The 23,836-nt window shown below is 42.0% G+C and overlaps 1 protein-coding gene across 1 annotated transcript in view; it reads left to right on the top strand.

The window, feature by feature from the left end:
- The window catches only part of LOC135550729 (drebrin-like), a 128,332-nt gene extending 107,621 nt beyond the window's left edge, over nucleotides 1-20,711 (top strand). Inside the window, exons 7-14 of the mRNA XM_064981786.1 lie at nucleotides 235-288; nucleotides 734-848; nucleotides 1,898-2,026; nucleotides 7,201-7,314; nucleotides 9,048-9,161; nucleotides 14,292-14,740; nucleotides 17,470-17,560; nucleotides 18,424-20,711. Of these exons, the coding sequence (XP_064837858.1) occupies nucleotides 235-288; nucleotides 734-848; nucleotides 1,898-2,026; nucleotides 7,201-7,314; nucleotides 9,048-9,161; nucleotides 14,292-14,740; nucleotides 17,470-17,560; nucleotides 18,424-18,476 (1,119 nt within the window). The 3' untranslated portion in view covers nucleotides 18,477-20,711. The remainder of the gene's footprint in view (nucleotides 1-234; nucleotides 289-733; nucleotides 849-1,897; nucleotides 2,027-7,200; nucleotides 7,315-9,047; nucleotides 9,162-14,291; nucleotides 14,741-17,469; nucleotides 17,561-18,423) is intronic.
- Nucleotides 20,712-23,836: the final 3,125 nt, after the last annotated feature.

The following is a 23,836-nucleotide window of genomic DNA, read 5'->3' as shown; positions in this document are numbered from 1 at the left end:
TAAGACTCTCACTTCCTTTTACCATTCCACAAGAGCCATTGTTATTTTAAGACCACAAGAGCCATCGTTATTTTAAGACTCTCACTTCCTTCGAAAACAATACTTCTGCTTTCAGATCACTTTGAAAATGCCAGCTTGAACGTCTGTGATTTTGTAATGGCTGCCATGCTGTGAGAATGGAATTACTTTGTAGGCTGTTTCCTTGAACCCATCTCTCTCTCTCTCTCTCTGCAGACAGCAGAACCTAGCTATGAGGACCTGGAGAAGGAGAAGGAGTCTGAAGTGGAGGTGGGTTTCAAACTATCAGTCCCAATGGAGGGATTCATTGCATGCAGAAAATCAACTCTGTATATCCTATTCTGTGCCTCTCTAGTGTTAGTAGGCTGAGACTGAGAGAGTAAAGTAGAGTGTAGCCCAGACTCCTGACCTGTATATATGTGTCATTGTGACAGTAGCACTCCTGGGCTTTGGATCTGTGTTAGTGGGACTAGTCAGGCTACCCTGGGATATTTGTCTCTGGCTCTCTGTGTGCAAGGTCAATTCTGTCTGTGTGTGTGTGTGTGTGTGTGTGTGTGTGTGTGTGTGTGTGTGTGTGTGTGTGTGTGTGTGTGTGTGTGTGTGTGTGTGTGTGTGTGTGTGTGTGTGTGTGTGTGTGTGTGTGTGTGTGTGTGTGTGTGTGTGTGTGCTGTGTGCTATGTGTCTAACGTTGTACTGTATGTATGTTTGTTGACAGGAGGCGAAAGCCCTCATTGCCCAGCGGGCGGACAACCCCAGGGAGTTCTTTAAGCAGAAGGAGAAGGCTGTGGCTACTGGTTTGGACATCTCCCCTGTCTCTAGCCACAGGACCGGTAAGACCAGGAAGACGGAGGAGATGGAAGGAGGGAGGGAGGAAGAGAGGGAGGGTTTGGGTCACCTGACCACCATTTGTCCTGTCATTCACCTCCTCACAGGCCTCAGTCCCTGTACTCTACTGTATGTCACCAATGTGTCTGTCATCACTGTGTATGAGTGGACAGAGCCTGTTGGACCTAGACACCTGGGTATACCACAGAGATCTGGAAGGCAGGAGAACAGTTGGAGTAGAATTCAGACTAAGGTGAGAAGTAATCCAGTTGAAGACAGAAGAAGATGAATATGGACTGCTGAAGCAGTTATCCCTTGCAGGCTACATAGATACGGAAACAAGTGGTACCAAGGAGCCAGTTGGAGTGGATGGAGATTGGAACAAGTGCCTGACTCAGTGAGGGTCTCTGAACAAGACAACACACTGTCTCTCCTCTCCACCTGCAAACCCAAAGAATCTCCCTGAAACAATATCGGTTTTTGTCTAGAAACAACAGGATATTTGCACTACTGGAGAAAGTCTCTGTGTTCATTCCATCTTAACATACTGAACTGAATCCATGTTCCTTCCTCCATCGTTAATGAGCTTGGTGCCGTGCTTCTACTACTGCCTGCTTTGTCCACAGTGGCATAACCACACTAACAACTCTCCCTCTTCTTTATATGTCTCTTTGATTTGATTCATGGTTGTGCATCCATTTGTCTTGTCGTCCGTCTCTCCATTCATCCATCCATCCGTTCGTTTTATTTGTGCGGTGTCTCCCTCTGTTCTTTGGATCCTCTCTTGAGCGTCTCTTCTTCTATTCTGTCCTCACTATTGGGTTTCTATGGGACCATACCCATCCTCCCACAACCCTTCACTTCTCACCGGGGATCCTCCTGGGCCTTGCCTCGTTTTACCTTGACTTTCTCCTTCCTGTCTTCCTTCTACTCTCCCCTGCCTCTCTTTTCTCTGTGTCCCTCTATCACTCTCTCCCTCTCTCGTCTTTCCCTGTCCTCCCCGCGTCTGTATGTATGTGTGTGTGTCACCACCCTGGGCCCTGTCTCTTACCAGGCCGTTTGGACAGCCCGTTACCAGGCCGTTTGGACAGCCCGTTTTTGAAGCAGCAGCACAGTCCCAGCGAGCCCAGTCCGCCCCCCCTCCGCACCCCACCTCACGTGAGGCTGCAGTCTACTGCACCCGGTAGGTACTGGACAGGAGGAGGAGCAGGGAGGCCCCCCCCCCCGACCCACCCTCACATTACCACAGTAGAGGACATGCCCCCTGTCACCCCAAATCATCCCCTGAAGCTGCTGTAACAAACTCAGCCCCGTCTCCTGCACCATACCACCTACCCCCACAAGCTCAGAGCACAACTGTGGCTACCTACTGTTAGCTAACCTGGGCTTGACGTGCTCTATTTTATTGTGAGTCCTTGCAGAGCCTGAATTAGATATCTCCATGGTAAAGTAGACCAGATTGGTACTGTCTGTAGGAGATGGGTGGCTGTGCAGTGTGCTAAAAGCACTTCCGGTGTGATGACAGATCCTGTTCTCCACTAAAGGCTGTGTCTCAGTCAGTCAGCACTCTCCTGGTTTGGCCTCTCAGTCTACACCCACTCTGATGCAGTTTGCTTTTAGTTGTCTTGCTGATGATGGCAGCTTATATCAAAGAGCGGAGTTGATCATGACCCTTAGTTCTGCCTACTACTTAGTGCCTCTTATATCTCCTTTTACAAATGAATCTGTGTACTAACTCCCCTAACTTACTAACACACTATCTTGTCAACCGCCTTCAGTCTTCCACACGCCAGTGATGTTTACTCCATGATCCCCCTCGGTCGCCATATTTATCTGACTGATCTTTTATCCGGGGTTGTGGAGATGAGTGTAGGATGGTTGGAGGAAAGGTCCTAGTGAGCCCTATAGGGCAGGTTTTCACCTGGAGGAGAGAATGAGAAATGGAAGAGAATAATAGAAACCTGCATAGGTTCCATGCTCCATTATTTGTTTTGCCAATCTTACTGCGTATCCACCTTTACCCCATCTACCCATCATCCCTGCCCCGTTTCTCCGTCCGCACACACACCTTGCGTACCTTCTGACGAATGACCTGTGAGTGTGTGTTCTGTCGTTATCGAGCTGCCCGTGGTCTCAGGAACTGTGTTGCGTACCCTGTGGGCCCTGTGTGTCCATACAGTAAATGGATGTTACCCCTGACCTATGTAGAGTACTGTACCAAAAATTGTACTGTAATTGTTTCCTAATGTTGTGTCTGTGTCTGTGTAAGGGTGGCCAACCAGTTATAACCAGTTCCTGCTAGTTCTAACCAGCTCCTACTAGATCCAACCAGGTCCTAGTAGTTCCATCCATCAGCTAAGTCATGAAATTAGTTTAAATGAAAATTGATTCCTATACCACCATCATGACCTTTTCACCTCAGTGTATTGACCCCTTAAATTGAATACATATAAATGGTTCAGCGTTGATGAGGACGAGGCAATATTCTATCCTCCTCTATTCTCTTTAGTATTTAAAGAGCCCTCGATTTGAAAGGAAATGGCAAGTCCACCCAAGCAAGATGCTGCTGTCAATACAGTGCCTTGCAAAAGTATTCGGACCCCTTGAACTTTGCGACCTTTTGCCACATTTCAGGCTTCAAACATAAAGATATAAAACTGTATTTTTTTGTGAAGAATCAACAACAAGTGGGACACAATCATGAAGTGGAACAACATTTATTGGATATATTTCAGCTCATACAAGGAGAAGACTGATCAGAGATGCAGCCAAGAGGCCCATGATCACTCTAGATGAACTGCAGAGATCTACAGCTGAGGTGGGAGACTCTGTCCATAGGACAACAATCAGTCGTTTATTGCACAAATCTGGCCTTTATGGAAGAGTGGCAAGAAGAAAGCCATTTCTTAAAGATATCCATAAAAAGTGTTGTTTAAAGTTTGCCACAAGCCAGCTGGGAGACACACCAAACATGTGGAAGAAGGTGCTCTGGTCAGATGAAACCAAAATTGAACGTTTTGGCAACAATGCAAAACGTTATGTTTGGCGTAAAAGCAACACAGCTCATCACCCTGAACACACCATACCCACTGTCAAACATGGTGGTGGCAGCATCATGGTTTGGGCCTGCTTTTCTTCAGCAGGGACAGGGAAGATGGTTAAAATTGATGGGAAGATGGATGGAGCCAAATACAGGACCATTCTGGAAGAAAACCTGATGGAGTCTGCAAAAGACCTGAGACTGGGACGGAGATTTGTCTTCCAACAAGACAATGATCCAAAACATAAAGCAAAATCTACAATGGAATGGTTCAAAAATTAACATATCCAGGTGTTAGAATGGCCAAGTCAAAGTCCAGACCTGAATCCAATCGAGAATCTGTGGAAAGAACTGAAAACTGCTGTTCACAAATGCTCTCCATCCAACCTCACTGAGCTCGAGCTGTTTCGCAAGGAGGAATGGGAAAAAATTTCAGTCTCTCGATGTGCAATACTGATAGAGACATACCCCAAGCGACTTACAGCTGTAATCGCAGCAAAAGGTGGCGCTACAAAGTATTAACTTAAGGGGGCTGAATAATTTTGCACGCCCAATTTTTCAGTTTTTGATTTGTTAAAAAAGTTTGAAATATCCAATAAATGTCGTTCCACTTCATGATTGTGTCCCACTTGTTGTTGATTCTTCACAAAAAAATACAGTTTTATATCTTTATGTTTGAAGCCTGAAATGTGGCAAAAGGTCGCAAAGTTCAAGGGGACCGAATACTTTTGCAAGGCACTGTATATATAATGAGCAGTCACATAGGGTCATTCATCTCTATGTCCTGTTGTTTCCAGTCACAGTGATGTTGGTCATTATTGTTGGTTTGCTTGTTCATGCCTTGGCTCTTACTAATTACCTGAGCATGTTCTGTTATTGTGTTTATAGTTCCTGGTCCTAATTGAATTGAATTGAAGGGAATTTTGTTTGGTGTATCAGCCTGTATAATGTGTTTGTAGTTCCTGGTCCTAATTGAATTGAAGGGAATTTTGTTTGGTGTATCAGCCTGTATAATGTGTTTGTAGTTCCTGGTCCTAATTGAATTGAAGGGAATTTTGTTTGGTGTATCAGCCTGTATAATGTGTTTGTAGTTCCTGGTCCTAATTGAATTGAATTGAAGGGAATTTTGTTTGGTGTATCAGCCTGTATAATGTGTTTGCCGGGGTTTATTCGTTGAGTGGATATTCATTGTTTCTCATCCAGATGCGCCCTCATTCTTTGCAAAGTACATACAGACAGCAGAGAATCATCAGCTGCCTCTGGACGTTTTACACACCCAAAATGTATACTGGGGCAGTTTATATGTTTATATGTCTTGACTGATTAAATCAGTCAAGACATAACAAATTAAAAAAGGAATCCTGCACTGAGTATTGCTGCTCCCAAAAGTGAATTCACTGTTTAAAGACAAACAGCATCACCGTGAAGATCTTTATCAGAGAGGCAGTGTAGCCTAGTGGTTAGAGCGTTGAGTTCAAACCCCCGAGCTGACAAGGTACAAATCTGTCATTCTGCCCCTGAACAGGCAGTTAACCCACTGTTCCCAGGCCGTCATTGAAAATAAGAATTTGTTCTTAACTGACTTGCCTGGTTAAATAAAGGTACAAAAAAAGGGTGGTATTGCTTGAGGTGCTGAAGATTCCACAAATCTCAGATTCCTTTACCATTCCTAACCATAATCATTGGATATCTGATCCTGTATCAGTGGTTAGGGGCAACTTCTAGCTACAGTACTTATTGAAGTCCATGTACTGTATTGTAGTGGAGAGCTGATATAGCCCATATGGAGTACTGTTGCTGCAACTCATGCATGGGATTGACACTACTGCTGCTACTGCTCTACTGTGTTACTTCTACACTATATATACAAAAGTATATGGACACCCCTTCAAATTAGTGGATTCGGCTATTTCAGCCACACCCATTGCTGACAGGTGTATAAAATCAAGCACACAGCCATGCAAACTCCAAAGACAAGCATTGGCAGTAGAATGTCCTTCCTGAAGTACTCAGTGACTTTCAACGTTGCACTGTCATAGGATGCCACCTTTCCAACAAGTCAGTTTGTCAAATTCCTGCCCTGCTAGAGCTGCCCCGGTCAACTGTAAGTGCAGTCATTGTGAAGTGGAAACGTCTAGGAGCAAGTGGTAGACCATACAAGCTCACAGAACAGGACCGCCGATTGCTGAAGCGCGTATTGCATAAAAATCACCTGTCTTCGGTTACAACACTCACGACCGAGTACCAAACTGCCTCTGGAAGCAACGTCAGCACAAAAACTGTTCGTCGGGAGCTTCATGAAATGGGTTTCCATAGCCGTGCAGCCACACACAAGACTAAGATCACCATGCGCAGTCCCAACAGTCTGCTGGAGTGGTGAAAAGCTCGCCGCCATTGGACTCTGGAGCTGTGGAAACGCGTTCTCTGGAGTGATGAATCACACTTCACCATCTGGCAGTCCAACTTTGTGGCAACAGTTTGGGGAAGGCTCTTTCCTGTTTCAGCATGACAATGCCCCCGTGCACAAAGTGAGGTCCATACAGAAATGGTTTGTTGAGATCGGTGTGGTAGAACTTGACTGGCCTCCACAGAGCCCTGACCTCAACCCCATCAAACACCTTTGGGATGAATTGGAACTTCAACTGCGAGCCAGGCCTAATCGCCCAACATCAGTGCCCGACCTCACTAATGCTCTTGTGGCTTAATGGAAGCAAGTCCCTACAGACATTTTCCAATATCTAGTGGAAAGCCTTCCCAGAAGAGTGGAGGCTGTTGTAGCAGGAAAGGGGGGACCAACTCCATATTAATGCCCATGATTTTGGAATGAGATGTTCGACAAACACATGTCCACATACTTTTGGCCAGTGTATTTGCTGAAATGCCTGATGGAAAGGACCCACGCTTCACCATCACCAGTGATGTTACGTCACATGATCTCATCCCCAGCTACATTTGAGCTTTAGCAGAAATGCTCTGCCACAGTTGCGGTTGCACCATTCAAGTCAATGCTGAAAACAAATAGCCACGCCATTGTGGTTGAAATTGAATGCAGTGTTCAGGGTTGCCTGACTGCTCATTGTGACCAATGGCGTTATTTTAATTGTGTTCATGTGATTTTGTGGTGGCATTTTGTCTGTGTTTGGTAACATTTTGAATGTGTTGGTGATTTGATTGTTGGGTGGTACAGTATTTTCATTCTGTTAGTGATTTAATTGTTTGGTGGCATTTTGATTGGGATTGATATGATTGTGCGATGTTGATGTTTGGTGGTGATGGTTTGAAGTTGTTATGGTGTACACTTTCTGATATTCCTCCAGATGGCGATGATGAAGGGAGCTTAGATCACAGTATGGGAACGTCGTCAACGCCAATCCCCAAAATAGTCACCACACCCATCCAGGAGGCGGAGGATGACAGCCGGAATGAGTGGGGTAAGATTAGGCAGAGTTGGGTTATACTGGGGTAAGCCTGAGGGACTTATGAGGACTTAAATCCTTGAATTTTGTTTGATTATGTTGCTATAGGCTACTTTGTACATGGCAAATGTTAGCATTGAAAGTCATTGAGAGCACTTACTCTGTTGGATATCATTCATCCCAGACAAACAAAGACAGCGGGCACACACATTCACACGTTCCTTTACAGCTATTACACCATGTAAAGGAACAACATCCTAATTAAAAACATTTCACAAACTGGATTCATGTCAACTCCATTAGACACCATAAAAGGCATTTCATTTTTTACAATTATTGTCCAACAAGTATTTAAAGGCCTTAATTCTAACATTAGATTATTCAAATATGTAATACAAAAATCTCCAAACTTCTTTTGTTTTGTTTATAGCACTATAAAATGCTCCAGGGCAAATTTCATTAGCATTTTTGTCATGTTTTTTTCTCTAGATATAGAACTTTAAATAAACGTTTATAAAGCACAGCAAATACACACAAAAATTAAGCATATGTTGCAGAACAGTGATTACATTTTTTTTTTATTAACCAAACAATTTTGTCTCCATCAATGACAGAGTTGACCACAGATACTCAAAACAGATATATTTTTGCCAATAAAAATAAAAGTTCAATACAAACATTTGTAAAGTATGGAAAATTATTGAGGTGAGAATCTCCAATAAAAACAACAATTCTATCAGATCTTTAAGAACTAGTGGATGTTTTACGGAGTTGACAAAAATATAACATTTTGTTCTTCATTCAGGTGGTACAGTGCTTTGCAAAAGTATTCATCCCCCTTTGTCATTTTTCCTAATTTGTTGCTTTACAACCTGTAATTTAAATTGATTTTTATTTGGATTTCATGTAATGGACATACACAAAATAATCAAAATTGGTGAAGTGAAATGAGAAAAAAAATAACTTAAAAAAAAAAAAAATGTAAAAAACTGAAAATTGGTGCATGCATATGTATTCATCCCCTTTGCTATGAAGCCCCTAAATAAGATCCAGGGCAACCAATTACCTTCAGAAGTCACTTCATTAGTTAAATAAAGTCCAGCTGTGTGCAATCTAAGTGTCACATGATCTCACCTGTTCTGAAAGGCCCTACAGACATTTTCCAATATCTAGTGGAAAGCCTTCCCAGAGGAGTGGAGGCTGTTATAGCAGGAAAGGGGGGACCAACTCCATATTAATGCCCATGATTTTGGAATGAGATGTTCGACAAACACATGTCCACATACTTTTGGCCAGTGTATTTGCTGAAATGCCTGATGGAAAGGACCCACGCTTCACCATCACCAGTGATGTTACGTCACATGATCTCATCCCCAGCTACATTTGAGCTTTAGCAGAAATGCTCTGCCACAGTTGCGGTTGCACCATTCAAGTCAATCCTGAAAACAAATAACCACGCCATTGTGGTTGAAATTTAATGCAGTGTTCAGGGTTGCCTGACTGCTCATTGTGACCAATGGCGTTATTTTAATTGTGTTCATGTGATTTTGCTGTGGCATTTTGTCTGTGTTTGGTAACATTTTGAATGTGTTGGTGATTTGATTGTTGGGTGGTACAGTATTTTCATTCTGTTAGTGATTTAATTGTTTGGTGGCATTTTGATTGGGATTGATATGATTGTGCATTGTTGATGTTTGGTGGTGATGGTTTGAAGTTGTTATGGTGTACACTTTCTGATATTCCTCCAGATGGCGATGATGAAGGGAGCTTAGATCACAGTATGGGAACGTCCTCAACGCCAATCCCCAAAATAGTCACCACACCCATCCAGGAGGCGGAGGATGACAGCCGGAATGAGTGGGGTAAGATTAGGCAGAGTTGGGTTATACTGGGGTAAGCCTGAGGACTGGGGTAAGCCTCAGTTTTTCATAATTCCTGACATTTAACCTAAGTGTATGTAAACTTCCGACTTCAACTGTATCTGTCCACAGGACCACTTTAAGCCATACACTCCACAGTGCTGGGCTTTATGGAAGAGTGGCCAGAAAAAAGCCATTGCTTAACTTCTTGCGTCGAGCAATCCCGGATCCTGGATCCTATTTATAGCCTCAAGCTCATTAGCATAACGCAACGTTAACTATTCATGAAAATCGCAAATGAAATGAAATAAATATATTTGCTCTCAAGCTTAGACTTTTGTTAACAACACTGTCATCTCAGATTTTCAAAATATGCTTTTCAACCATAGCTAAACAAGCATTTGTGTAAGAGTATTGATAGCTAGTATAGCTATAAGCCTAGAATTCAGCCAGCAACATTTTCACAAAAACAAGAATCATTCAAATAAAATCATTTACCTTTGAAGAACTTCAGATGTTTTCAATGAGGAGACTCTCAGTTAGATAGCAAATGTTCAGTTTTTCAAAAAATATTATTTGTGTAGGACAAATCGCTCCGTTTTGTTCACGTTTGGCTATGAAAAAAACCTGTATCCAGTTATAGCCTCAAGCTCATTAGCGTAACGTTAACTATTTATGAAAATCGCAAATGAAATGAAATTAATATGCTATCTCTCAAGCTTAGCCTTTTCTTAACAACACTGTCATCTCAGATTTTCAAAATATGCTTTTCAACCATAGCAAAACAAGCATTTGTGTAAGAGTATTGATAGCTAGCGTAGCATTTAGCGTAGCATTTAGCGGGCAACATTTGCACAAAAACCAGAAAAGGATTCAAATAAAATCATTTACCTTTGAAGAACTTCGGATGTTTTCAATGAGGAGACTCTCAGTTACATAGCAAATGTTCAGTTTTTCCTGAAAGATTCTTTGTGTAGGAGAAATCGCTCCGTTTTGTACATCACTTTTGGGTACCAAAAAAAAAACGAAAATTCAGTCATCAAAACGGCAAACTTTTTTCCAAATTAACTCCATAATATCGACTGAAACACGGCAAACACTGTTTAGAATCAATCCTCAAGGTGTTTTTCACATATCTCTTCATTGATATATCGTTCGTGGAAGCCTGCTTTCTTCTCTGAATCCCATGGAAAAATACTTGCAGCTGAGGTTTGCGCACCAATTTTGGCGCAGGACACTGGGCGGACACCTGGTAAATGTGGTCTCTTATGGTCAATCTTCCAATGATATGCCTACAAATACGTCACAATGCTGCAGACACCTTGGGGAAATGATAGATCGGGCAGGCTCATTCCTTGCGCATTCACAGCCACATAAGGAGACAATGAAAAACAGAGCCTCAAAAATCCTGCTCATTTCCTGTTTCATCTTGGTTTCGCCTGTAGCATTAGTTCTGGGGCACTCACAGATAATATCTTTGCAGTTTTGGAAACGTCAGAGTGTTTTCTTTCCAAAGCTGTCAATTATATGCATAGTCGAGCATCTTTTTGTGACAAAATATTGTGCTTAAAACGGGCACGTTTTTTTATCCAATAATGAAATAGCGCCCCCATAGATGTAAGAGGTTAAAGAAAAAAAAAAGCAAACATGTTTGGTGTTTGCCAAGATCCAAGTGAGAGACTCCCCAAACATATGGAAGAAGGTACACTCGTCATATGAGAATAAAATTGAGCTTTTTGGCCATCAAGGAAAACGCTATGTCTGGCGCAAACCCAACACCATTCATCATCCCGAGGACACCATCCCATGTTTTTGATCGGCAGGGACTGGGAAAGTGGTCAGAATTGAAGGAATGATGGATGGCGCTAAATAAAGGGAAATTATTCGAAGGAAACCTGTTGCAGTCTTCCAGAGATTTGAGCCTGGGACGGAGGTTCACCTTCCAGCAGGACAGTGACCCTAAGCATACTGCTAAAGCAACACTCGAGTGGTTTAAGGGGAAAACATTTAAATGTCTTGGAGTGGCCTAGTCAAAGCGCAGACCTTAATCCAATTGAGAATCTGTGATATGACTTAAAGATTGCTGTTCACCAGCGGAACCCATACAACTTGAATGAGCTGGAGCAGTTTAGCCTTGAAGAATGGGAAATAATCCCAGTGGCTAGATGTGCCAAGCTTATAGAGACATACCCCAAGAGACTTCAGCTGTAATTGCCGCAAAAGGTGGCTCTACAAAGTATTGACTTTGGGGGGGTGAATAGTCATGCACACTCAAGTGTTCTGTTTTTGTCTTATTTCTTATTTGCTTCACAATACAAAATATGTAATAAGATAGATTTAGATCCAGGTTGTAAGGCAACAAAATAGGAAAAATGCCAAGGGGATGAATGCTTTCGCAAGCCACTGTATACACAGTAGCAATTTAGTTTTTCCTCAGTTGCTTTAGGACTCTAAAATGAAATTGAGTTTATTTGAGTTTATTTTATTTTTACAACAGTGCACATTAATGAATGTTTCAGTAAAAGTGCCGGTTTTAGCCAGCCGGCTAATTTTCAACCACAGTCCCTGGGCAGGTTATTAAAAACAATTACAATATAGACAATCATTGAGCAGTGAGCACACGCAGAGCAACATAGGACAAGCAAGACATAGCATACAGACAGAGCAACATAGGACAAGCAAGATGTAGCATACAGACAGAGCAACATAGGACAAGCAAGTTGTAGCATACAGACAGAGCAACATAGGACAAGCAAGATGTAGCATACAGACAGAGCAATATAGGACAAGCAAGATGTAGCATACAGACAGAGCAACATAGGACAAGCAAGATGTAGCATACAGACAGAGCAACATAGAACAAAAAGCAGCAAGACAAAATTCATAAAAGCAACAAAGTGTTTCCACACCTCACAAGCTACAGACAACAGACAACATGGAAAGCGGTAATAGACAGCTAGGGATTATGATCACAAATCTGATTAACCTTTAGCCATGTATTCATACATTTTGTGAAAGTGTGATTGGTGGTGCAGTTATGTGTGTCTGATGGCAGTGTCTTCCAGACATGGGAAGCTCTCACAGAGAAAACGGATTTACTAAAGGTGCTTATCCTTAATGGATCTGCTGCCATATGTTTGGGTTTTCTGTTTAACAAAAATACTGAGTGGAGGGGGAGCCAGGCCATTTAGGATCTTGAATACAAGACATGCGTCGGTGTATTGCACAAGATTTTCCCAACTCGGGAGCTCATGCTTTCTGAGGATGTAACGGTGATGATGGCTATTGGACTTCCTATCAAGCACGTTGAGAGCCTGTTTGTAGACAGACTAAATAGGTTTTAATGTTGTACAGCAAGCTTGGTCCCACCTAGTCAAGCAGTATGTTAAGTGGGGGAGTATCATAGATTTGAAATACAGTTTTGCTTCCTCGGTAGTCAAACAATTTTGTATAAATCGTAAATTAGCTAGGTTAAATTTGGTTTACCTAATTGACCTTTTTCACATGCTTTTTAAAAGAGTGGTTGGAATCAAGTATGATGCCAAGGTACTTAAAATCATGTACCACCTGGAGCTTCTCCCCTGACACATAGACTTCTGGCTCAGTAGCATCTGTTGCCCTCTTTGTGAAGAACATGCAAACAGTTTTTTTCACATTGAGATGCAAACACGAGTCACTGAGCCACTTTGTAACCTGGACCATTACAGTAGTGAGTTCTTGTGCAGCTTGTTGTTTGCTCTTTGCATGCACATATATCACTGTATCATTTGCATACATTTGAACTTCAGACACAGTACACATCATAGCTAAGAGTGGGCGGCAGCTCATTGCTCACTCAGACACACTGAGTTCTGCCTTCAAGGTATGATTTCATCCATCTCAAGGCATCGGGGGTGAAGTTGAACTTGGACAATTTTGTGATGAGAATCTCATGGTTAACAGTATCAAAAGCCTTCCTTAGGTCCAGAAACACAGCCCCAACAACGCCCCCTTTGTCCATCTTGGACTTCACATTTTCCAGAAGAAAACAGTTGGCCGTTTCTGTGGAGTGTTTCGCTCTGAAGCCAAACTGCATGGAGTGTAATGTGAAGAGGCTGTTGTTGAGGTGGGCAATCAGTTGTTCTGCTGCACACTGTTCAACAACCTTTGACACCACCAGTAGTATACTAATGGGCCTGTAGTTACTCACGTCAGCAGGGTCACCTGATTTAAAGATGGCTGTTATTATGGCCGACTTCCATACCCTTGGAAACACCCGAGACCAATAAATGTGTTGGTGACCTTAGTAATGGGGCTAATGAGTGACTTTGTAGTTTTTAAGAAAGGTAGAGTCCAGCCCAAACACATCTTTGGCTTTATAGTTCTTTAGTGAGCTAATCACCTTGTTCACCTTTGACTCCAAGACGTCCCTTATGATGAAGACAGGTTGAGCGTCATTTACTAGCACCGAGCCCAAGAAACGAGTGGAGGGTAGTCAATAAAGTAGGAATTGAAGGATATTGCTATTTCGACTGAATCATGTGTTAGATTGTTATTCACCATGATTTCTTATTCACCATTAAATGTAACATTTGGGAGTTGGGTGCCCCCAAAGCTCATTGGTCCCCTGTCGTGTGTGGGCTGCGGCGGTGTGTGCTACGCCAGTGACACGCATGCACACACACACACCCTGGGACTGTGTGTATTTTCCCAGGCCTAATTTGCCTTCACAGATGGCTGGGCTTCCCCTGCTCATGTCTCCAGTCTCCAGTGGCACTCTGGTACTGTGGACAGTGTTAAAGTACACCACCTGAACACCAATGAGTGTAACAGGAAAACAACACAAGGGTATCACTGCGTAGGAGTCCATGTGGTCTCTGAAGTTAAACCTGTAATTCATGTTGTGGACCTAAGAGATCTTGGACTGTAGGTATAATGTAAGAGCATCAATAAACAGTGTGGTCTTTCTATTGCTGCAACGATGTGTAAGTGGAGTTTATTATCTGTGAACTGTGTGACTAGAATGACAGGGCATACTGATGATCTTCTGACTGTTTCGCTTTGTGTGCTATCAGGGCTTATTGATAACAAGTTTTGACTGTTATCAATAACAGTCCCCCTCCCTCCCTCTCTCTCTACCTTCCTTCCCTCCAGGTGAGCCCAAGCAACAGCCATGCTCGGTCCAGGACTCCACCCCCACCAAGCCCATTCAGAGCGTGGCACCCCAGACACGCACAGACTCCAAACCCCCATCTTCAACCCCGGACGACTATGACCCCTTCTCAGGCTTCAGGCCTCTGCCTGCCCCCACCACCGTAGACCCCCTGGTGGAGCTATGGGACAGCAGCCCTGCCACCGGCATCGCCCCCTCTCAGGCCCCACACCCTGGAGGACAAGCCCAGCCCCTGCTGAGCTTTGACGAGATGGGGGATGTACCATTCTGCCCGGGGGGTCCCGAGGGGGTAGAGGAAGAGCCCTCCAGCCTAGTGGATGTGGCCGGGACCCACGATATGACCCTGAGCTACCAGCAAGCACTGCAGCACGCTTCAGATGATACCCAGCTGATGACCAACGGGGAGACCCTGCTCAAAGAAGGGACTCAGGTCAGGAGAGGAGCAGTAGTCATGTTATCTCATATTACAGTATATTGAGCAAAATTACTTGGCAGTACTTTACATGCATGGAGTTGCCCTTATACTTATGCCATTAAGTTGACGTTTTGCCAATACAGCAATACAGCATGTCATTTCTCAGCTGCACAACACCAAAGGTATGTTGTCTGCACTATCTGTATTGTATCATTCCTTATAAAAAAACAAGTATTATATTATGTGCCACAAGATGGCAGTAAATGCATACCACCGCTGGCTTGCTTCTGAAGCTAAGCAGGGTTGGTCCTGGTCAGTTCCTGGATGGGAGACCAGATGCTGCTGGAAGTGGTGTTGGAGGGCCAGTAGGAGGCACTCTTTCCTCTGGTCTAAAAAAAATATCCCAATGCCCCAGGGCAGTAATTGGGGACACTGCCCCGTGTAGGGTGCCGTCTTTCGGATGGGACGTTAAACGGGTGTCCTGACACTCTGAGGTCATTAAAGATCCTATGGCACTTATCGTAAGAGTAGGGGTGTTAACCCCAGTGTCCTGGCTAAATTCCCAATCTGGCCCTCAAACCATCATGGTCACCTAATAATCCCCAGTTTACAATTGTCTCATTAATCCCCCTCCTCTCCCCTGTAACTGTACCCCAGAATGTTGCTGTAAATGAGAATGTGTTCTCAGTCAACTTACCTGGTAAAATAAAAGATAAATAAAATATTCTACATCAGCACTAGTGGGTTCCACCGGTTACCTGGAAGAGAGAGGATGGAAGTTTGTTCTGTGTTCCTGATCTGGAACAAAGATGAACAACCCATAAACAGATAGTATAGTAGTGAATGATCTGTGGTACAAATTGCCCCCAGATAACCTTGACTGTACTGTACATGTAGTATTTGTTTGGACAGAGTGGCTCGGTGATATACAGTGCCTTCAGAAAGTATTCACACCCCTTGACTTTTTCCACATGTTGATGTCTTTAAAGACTGAATTTAAAATTGATCAAATTGAGATTTTTGTGATCTACACACAACACCCCATAATGTCAAAGTGGAATTTTGTTTTTTGAAATATTTACAAAAAAAAATGTCTTCAGTCAATAAATATTAAACCCTTTTTTTATGGCAAGCTTAAATAAGTTCAGGAGTATAAATGTGCTTAACAAGTCACGTACAAAGTTGCATGGAATCACTCTGTGTGCAATAATAGTGTTTAATATGATTTTTAAATGAGTACGCCATATTTGTACCCTACACATACAAATAAAAACAAAAATGTCACATGCGCCGAATAAAATAAAGTGTAGACCTTACAGTGAAATGCTTACTTACAAGCCCTTAACCAACAATGCAGTTCAAGAAATAGAGTTCATAAAATATTTACTAATTAAAGTAAAATAAATCAAAGTAACACAATACATTTACATAACAATAATGAGGCTATGTACAGTGGGTACCGGAACCCAGTCAATGTGCAGGGGTGAGTTATCTGTAAGATCCCTCAGTCGAGCAGTGAATTTTAAGCAGAGATTCAACCACAAAGACCAGGGAGTTTTTCCAATGGTTCGCAAAGAGAAAGAGCACACATTGAATATCCCTTTGAGCATGGTGCAGTTAGTAATGGATGGTGTATCAATACATCCAGTCACTGCAAAGATACAGGCGCCCTTCCCAACGCAGTTGCCAGAGAGGAAGGAAACCGCTCAGGGATTTCACCATGAGGCTAATGGGGATTTTAAAACAGTTTAATGGCTGTGATAGGAGATAACTGGGGATGGATCAACAACATTGTACTCACACCACAATACTAACACACATAACAGAGTGAAAACCAGGAAGCCTGTACATAATAAAAAATATTCCAAAACATGCATGTGGTTTGCAATGAGACACAAAAGTAATACTACAAAAATGTGGCAAAGATAAAAAAACACAATTACTGGATAAAGGTGTTGTTTGGGGCAAATCCAGCATGGTGATGGCTGCATTATGTTATTGGTATGCTCATCATCGGCAAGGACTAGGGAGTTTTTTAGGATAAAAATAAACCGAATAGAGCTAAGCACAGGCAAAATACTAGAGGCAAACCTGTTTCAGTCTGCTTTCCAACAGATACTGGAAGACAAATTCAGCTTTCAGCAGGATCATTTCCTAAAACACAAGGCCAAATATACAGTCTGCTAAGCATCTGTAGTTGCTTACCAAGACAACATTGTATGTTCCCTTGTGGCTTAGTTACACTTTTGACTTAAATTGTCTTGACAATCTATGGAAAGACTTGAAAATGGCTGTTTAGCAGTGATCAATAACCAACTTGACAGAGCTTGAAGACATTTTTTAAGAATAATGTGCAAATATTGTACGATCCACGTGTGACAAGCTCTTAGAGACTTACCCAGAAAGACTGTAATCAGCTGTAATCACTGTATTGACTCGGGGTTGAATACTTTTCAAATGAAGATACATTAGTGTTCTATTTTATTTTAATCAAAATAATATAAATATATATATATATATTCTACTTTGAAATTAGAGTATTGTGTAGATTGTTGACTAAAAATTACAATTAGATAATTGTAATCCCATTTTGTAACACAACCAAATGTAAAGAAAAGTCAAAATGTGTGATTACTTTCTGAAGGCACTGCAGCAGGAGCATAGTGTGTCTATATGTCTGCATGCATAGAAACAATACTGTTACTAATGTTTCTGCCTGCCTGCCTTCCTGCCTGTCTGTGCAGGCGAACAAGGGTTACTTCAGCCAATCGCAGGAGGAGGAGAAATGCACTGCTAAAATGACCCCAACGTCAGTGTTTTATAACAAGCCACCAGGTGAGAGAAGGAGAGCGAGAGAGAGAGAGAGAGAGAGCGTCATGTCAGGATTAAACATCAAATAACCTTTTTGCCTGAAAGCTGTGAGGATTATTCTGTTGGAAATACATCAATATATGAAAAAGTAGTAACACTGTAAAATAAGGTACAATTTGTAAAGTGTTTGAATAGTTTATAATTAGATAATTGAGGGTTATTTAATAATTTCTAAATGCATGATAAACCATTAATAAACGCTTATAATGCTTTGGTGTAAATAGAGCAATTAACTGGTCAGTGCTTACCAAAAGTGAGCCAATATTTACCTTCTGTTATTATCCATTTACAAATGCACGTATAATATGCACCCTTGTGTATAATCATGCAGCCTCATTTTCAATGGTTGGACAGTTAAACAAAAGTTATTTTCTCCCTCTTGGGTGTGATGCATTAGTGCTCTGTCCCAGGAACAGAAAAGGTTGTTTTCAGACCAATGGTCAACATCGCACTATTTTGACCAAAGCGTTATAACCCATTAATTAATGATTTGTAGTGCATTTACAAGTAATTAAATAACCATTAGCGACATCATTATAAACTCTTTATAAACCCTTTACAAATGGTACCTTAACAATCACCAGCTTGGCTAATCATGTTGTTGTTACTATTTTATTCAAGAACTGCTGTCACACTTATTTTTGAAGACAGTCTGACTTATGATGCTGATTGTTATAGTATGTGGTTGTTTCTGCCCATTTATTTGACATATTGTAAGACACCCTGGATAAAAAGATTAAAGTTTGTGTGTGTGTTTGTTTTTGTTTTTTCAAACATTGACCAAGTGGATTTCTGGATGTTTATCTATGCCCTGTGCGTGTGTACAGAGATCGACATCACATGCTGGGACACAGACCCTGTAATGGAAGACAGCGACTAGACCGTGGCGAAGTCGTCGGGCCCGGCGGTGTGAAGCAGAAACACATGCTGGGACACAGACCCTGTAATGGAAGACAGCGACTAGACCATGGCGAAGTCGTCGGGCCCGGCGGTGTGAAGCAGAAACAACGCATCATCAACAACGAAACAGACTTTTTTTTAAAGTAGTAACAACAACAAGTCTTGCATTAAAAAAAATTGTAAAATGTTCTAGAAGGGGGAAAAAAAACTGATGTTAGCCACAGAAAAGGTTTTTGAGTTATTGTTAAAGATGCTAATGGGTTAATAAGGAGCTCTTGGTTTTGTGTTTTTTTTTCTTTGATTTCTCCTTTTTTTTCCTATGCGGAGTAAATAGTGGGGAGTGGGGAATACTTTCTTGAGAATGTATGTGTCTTCTACAGCAGACTAAACACCCTGTACCAGACAGGTAGCCCATTAGAATGTATAGCAACCCTCCCCCTAAAATGTGGTGCCTGGTGGGAAGAAGGGAGAGTGGGATCGGAGAGGAGTGGTGCCTGATGGGAAGGAGGGAGAGTGGGATCAGAGAGGAGTGGTGCCTAGTGTAATCCTGTAGTCTTTGATGTTTCAGTTTGTGGGGGGGGCAGATGAAGGCGTGGCGGACATCAGACTACAGGCTGGGATAGCAGTACCGTTGTACTACCCCATAATAAGACCCTGATACACACAAGGGAGGTATAACGAAATACTTGTTTTGTGCTGTACAAGTCACTTTGAAACGGAATATCTATTGTAGTTTGTTATCGTTGTGTTGGTTGGCATCTCTCCCAGCAGAAAGTCTGACATGGGGAAAACAAGTATGATTTTTCTACCAATTAGAAGTGTTCTATAAATTGACATTCAGGATCTTTGAATCATGGCAATAGCGGTAGTCTCTTGTTTTGTCTTCAGTGTTAACTAGGCAATGACTGTATCTAGAGCACTCAGATGGGAATGAGGACGTTCGTCACACATTGTGGCACTATGAACGGAACAGTGTGTCTTGTGCTAAGGTGGTTCTAGAGCTGCGACAGTAGTCTCTGCTTTGTAACACTACACCTTCTTTGCAGTAGATGACACAAATGCACCCTTTTGCTTTCCATGTGTATTTATTTTCCTTGTCCGTCTTTTAAAATGATGTCGTTCACATGCACGTCCCTAGATGGCCTCAGCACCGTTTTGTGTACTATTGTAATTCTACTGTTGGACTAACTCTGTGTTATTTTTACACAGATCTCATTCTCTCACCCAGTTATCTTGGTTCTGATTTCACTGTTAACAATCTAAATGAGAACCATTCCGGTGGATTAGTTTTGCCAGGAGCCCTTCTAAATGCTTTTGATCATCAAGCCTAGTTTTAAACGGTATTATTGCTCTAATGTTTAGAAACAGGTTTGAGCTTCTTTATGTAACCCTCTCCACATGGCTTATAGACCAGTCTTCCTTTATTTGATCTACAGGAGGTTTCATATCATTACTGTTCAAGGTTATAGTTTCATTCCTGAGATGCCACTCCTTAGATCTGATTCTATATCAATCCAGGCATTCTTACCCATAGATATAGAACAGTTCTATAGCAGGTATATGTTGTTATAGCTATGTGCTCTTACCACAGAATTCTGAGTGGGAACCAACAAGCAATAAGAAAATAAACCAATCTAGTATTTTGTCCTGTAAATAGCGTTTGTTTTTTAGAAATACACAACTACAACTAATGAACGTCTCACATTTTGTCATTGTGGCCCTTATGATTATGGCACTTTGAATTTAGGCTTGTTATGGGATTGAATGAGATGTTTAAATAAAGTTTCTTTGAAGCGAAATATGAAATGTGATTCCATATCCCTACCAGCCTTTTTCTGTATATGAGAATCAAATAATGCTTAGTAAGAGCCGACCAACCCGCATCTTTAGCAGTAACTGACACCCTTTCTACATGATTTCAATATATACTTCTTCACCCTGATAACCTCCTGGGTAGTAATTATTATTCTCTCCCGATCACACTACTAGGAGACTACTACTACTATACTACTACTCTACTACTACCCCTCTTTGCCCCAAAGCAAGGCTTAGCTGTTCCTTGTCTTATCTCTCTCTTTTCATTAAAAACATATTTTATTTATCTTCCCTCTTTTCCATCCGCTTCTCACACGCTCTGTTTTTTAAATAAGCACAAGATCTTTTGTGACATGCTAAGTGCTGATGTATGTTAATAAAAGACTTAAAAACCTCCAAATGATGACTTCAGAGTGTTTTTGATTTGACTGTTTTTCTTGTGGCTGTATCACCCCAATCTAATGCATCCTTGAATACTTCAATAGTATCACGAAATGCTAGCATCATGGAATTAAGTAGAACACTAAAATTAGCATTGACATCCCGGCAACATGACTAAAATCACGGCCATCTTGGTCAGAGAATCTCATTATATCATTCATTATATTGTAGGATAGAAGTGCACTTTTTTTATATTGATCATATCATTTATCATCTTGAAGTACTGGATTGCTCCAGGCCGCTCACTGATGCATTTCAAAGCTTTCTCGGCAAACAAATATATCAGTCATTCAAAGCTGAAATGAACACAAAACATCCAACAAAATTAAAAGTCTGTCACTACCACTTGTCATGTTTGTTTTAATCTATATTTTATTCAACTGCATTTTATTCAAGAGATGTTGGCACTGTTGACTTAGTAATAGTCCAGGTGTGGTCCTGTGTGGCTCAGTTGGCAGAGCATGGTGCTTGCAATGCCAGGGTTGTGGGATTGATTCCCACTGGGGACCAGTACAAAAATGTATGCACTCACTACTAAAAATGGCTTTGGATAAGAGCATCCGCTAAAATGTGAAATGTTCTGTAAAGACCCTTTCTCCTCACAGGTAGACATGGAACACATAGGCTGCATCCCAACGGCACCCTGTGCCTGCAGAAAGTATTCACACCCCTTGACTTTATCCACATTTTGTTGTGTTACAGCCTGAATTTAAATGGATTCAATTGAGATGCTGTCACTGGCCTACACTGTCATGCCTTGACCGTAGAGAGCCTTTTAATGTCTCTATTTCCATCACTTCCCTGATTACCTTCCCTATATATGTCACTCCTTTTGGTTCCTTCGCCAGGCTTTGTTTCTGTTTCAGTTTGTGTGCTGTTAGTGTTTCTTGGTTTGTATTACGTTCCATTTATTTGATTAAAACACTCACTCCCTGAACTTGCTTCCCGACTCTCAGTGAACATCGATACAACCTCATACCTACAATTATCTGTAAGGTCACTCAGTCGAGCAGTGACTTTCAAACACAGATTCAGCCACAAAGACCAGGGAGGTTTTTCCAATGCCACGCAAAAAAGGGCACCTATTGGTAGATGGATTTAAAAAAGGCAGACATTGAATATCCCTTTGAGCATGGTGAAGTAGTTAATATCCCAGTCACTACAATGATACAGGCATCCTTCCTAACTCAGTTGCCGGGGAGGAAGGAAACCACTCAGGTATTTCACCATGAGGCCAGTGGTGTCTTTAAAACAGTTACAGAGTTTCATGGCTGTGATAGAAAACTGAGGATGGATCAACAACATTGTAGTTACTCCACAATACCAACCTAAATGACAGACTGAAAAGAAGGAAGCCTGTACAGAATAAAAATATTACAAAATATGCATCCTGTTTGCAAGGCACTAAAGTAAAACAATAAAAATGTGGCAAAGAAATTCACTTTATGTCCTGAATACAAAGCATTATGTTTGGAGCAAATCCAACACAACACACCACTGAGTACCAGTCTTCATATTTTCAAGCATGGTGGTTGCATCATGTTATGGGTATGCTTGTCAATGGCAAGGAATAGGGAGTTTTTCAAAAATAAAAATAAACTAAATAGAGCAAAGCACAGGCAAAATCCTTGCTCAGTCTGCTTTCCAACAGACTGTGGGAGATAAATTCACATTTTAGCAAGACAATAACCTAAAACACAAGGCCAAATATATACCAGAGTTTCTTACCAAGACGACATTGAATGTTCCCGAGTGGCTTAGTTACACCTTTGACTTAAATCGGCTTGAAAATCTATGGAAAGACTTAAAAAAGGCTGTTTAGCAGTGATCAATAACCAACTTGACAGAGCTTGAAGACATGAAGACAAGCTCGGCATTTAACACCATAGTATCCTCCAAGCTCGTCATCAAGCTCGAGACCCCGGGTCTCGACCCCGCCCTGTGCAACTGGGTACTGGACTTCCTGACGGGCCGCCCCCAGGTGGTGAGGGTAGGCAACAACATCTCCATCCCGCTGATCCTCAACACTGGGGCCCCACAAGGGTGCGTTCTGAGCCCTCTCCTGTACTCCCTGTTCACCCACGACTGCGTGGCCACGCACGCCTCCAACTCAATCATCAAGTTTGCGGACGACACAACAGTGGTAGGCTTGATTACCAACAACGACGAGACGGCCTACAGGGAGGAGGTGAGGGCCCTCGGAGTGGGGTGTCAGGAAAATAACCTCACACTCAACGTCAACAAAACTAAGGAGATGATTGTGGACTTCAGGAAACAGCAGAGGGAACACCCCCCTATCCACATCGATGGAACAGTAGTGGAGAGGGTAGTAAGTTTTAAGTTCCTCGGCATACACATCACAGACAAACTGAATTGGTCCACCCACACAGACAGCATCGTGAAGAAGGCGCAGCAGCGCCTCTTCAACCTCAGGAGGCTGAAGAAATTTGGCTTGTCAACAAAAGCACTCACAAACTTCTACAGATGCACAATTGAGAGCATCCTGGCGGGCTGTATCACCGCCTGGTACGGCAACTGCTCCACCCACAACCGTAAGGCTCTCTAGAGGGTAGTGAGGTCTGCACAACGCATCACCGGGGGCAAACTAGTACAGGTGCATCAAAGCTGGGGCCGAGAGACTGAAAAACAGCTTCTATCTCAAGGCCATCAGACTGTTAAACAGCAACCACTAACATTGAGTGGCTGCTGCCAACACACTGACTCAACTCCAGCCACTTTAATAATGGGAATTGATGGGAAATGATGTAAAATATATCACTAGCCACTTTAAACAATGCTACCTAATATAATGTTTACATACCCTACATTATTCATCTCATATGTATACGTATATACTGTACTCTATATCATCTACTGCATCTTTATGTAATACATGTATCACTAGCCACTTTAACTATGCCACTTTGTTTACATACTCATCTCATATGTATATACTGTACTCGATACCATCTACTGTATCTTGCCTATGCTGCTCTGTACCATCACTCATTCATATATATTTATGTACATATTCTTTATCCCCTTACACTTGTGTGTATAAGACAGTAGTTTGGAATTGTTAGT

This window comes from Oncorhynchus masou, chromosome 12 (assembly GCF_036934945.1).
Source record: "Oncorhynchus masou masou isolate Uvic2021 chromosome 12, UVic_Omas_1.1, whole genome shotgun sequence".
Classification (NCBI taxonomy): Eukaryota; Metazoa; Chordata; class Actinopteri; order Salmoniformes; family Salmonidae; genus Oncorhynchus; species Oncorhynchus masou.
Note: the sequence above shows the minus strand (reverse complement) of the source record. Positions and strands in the feature narration are given on the sequence as shown.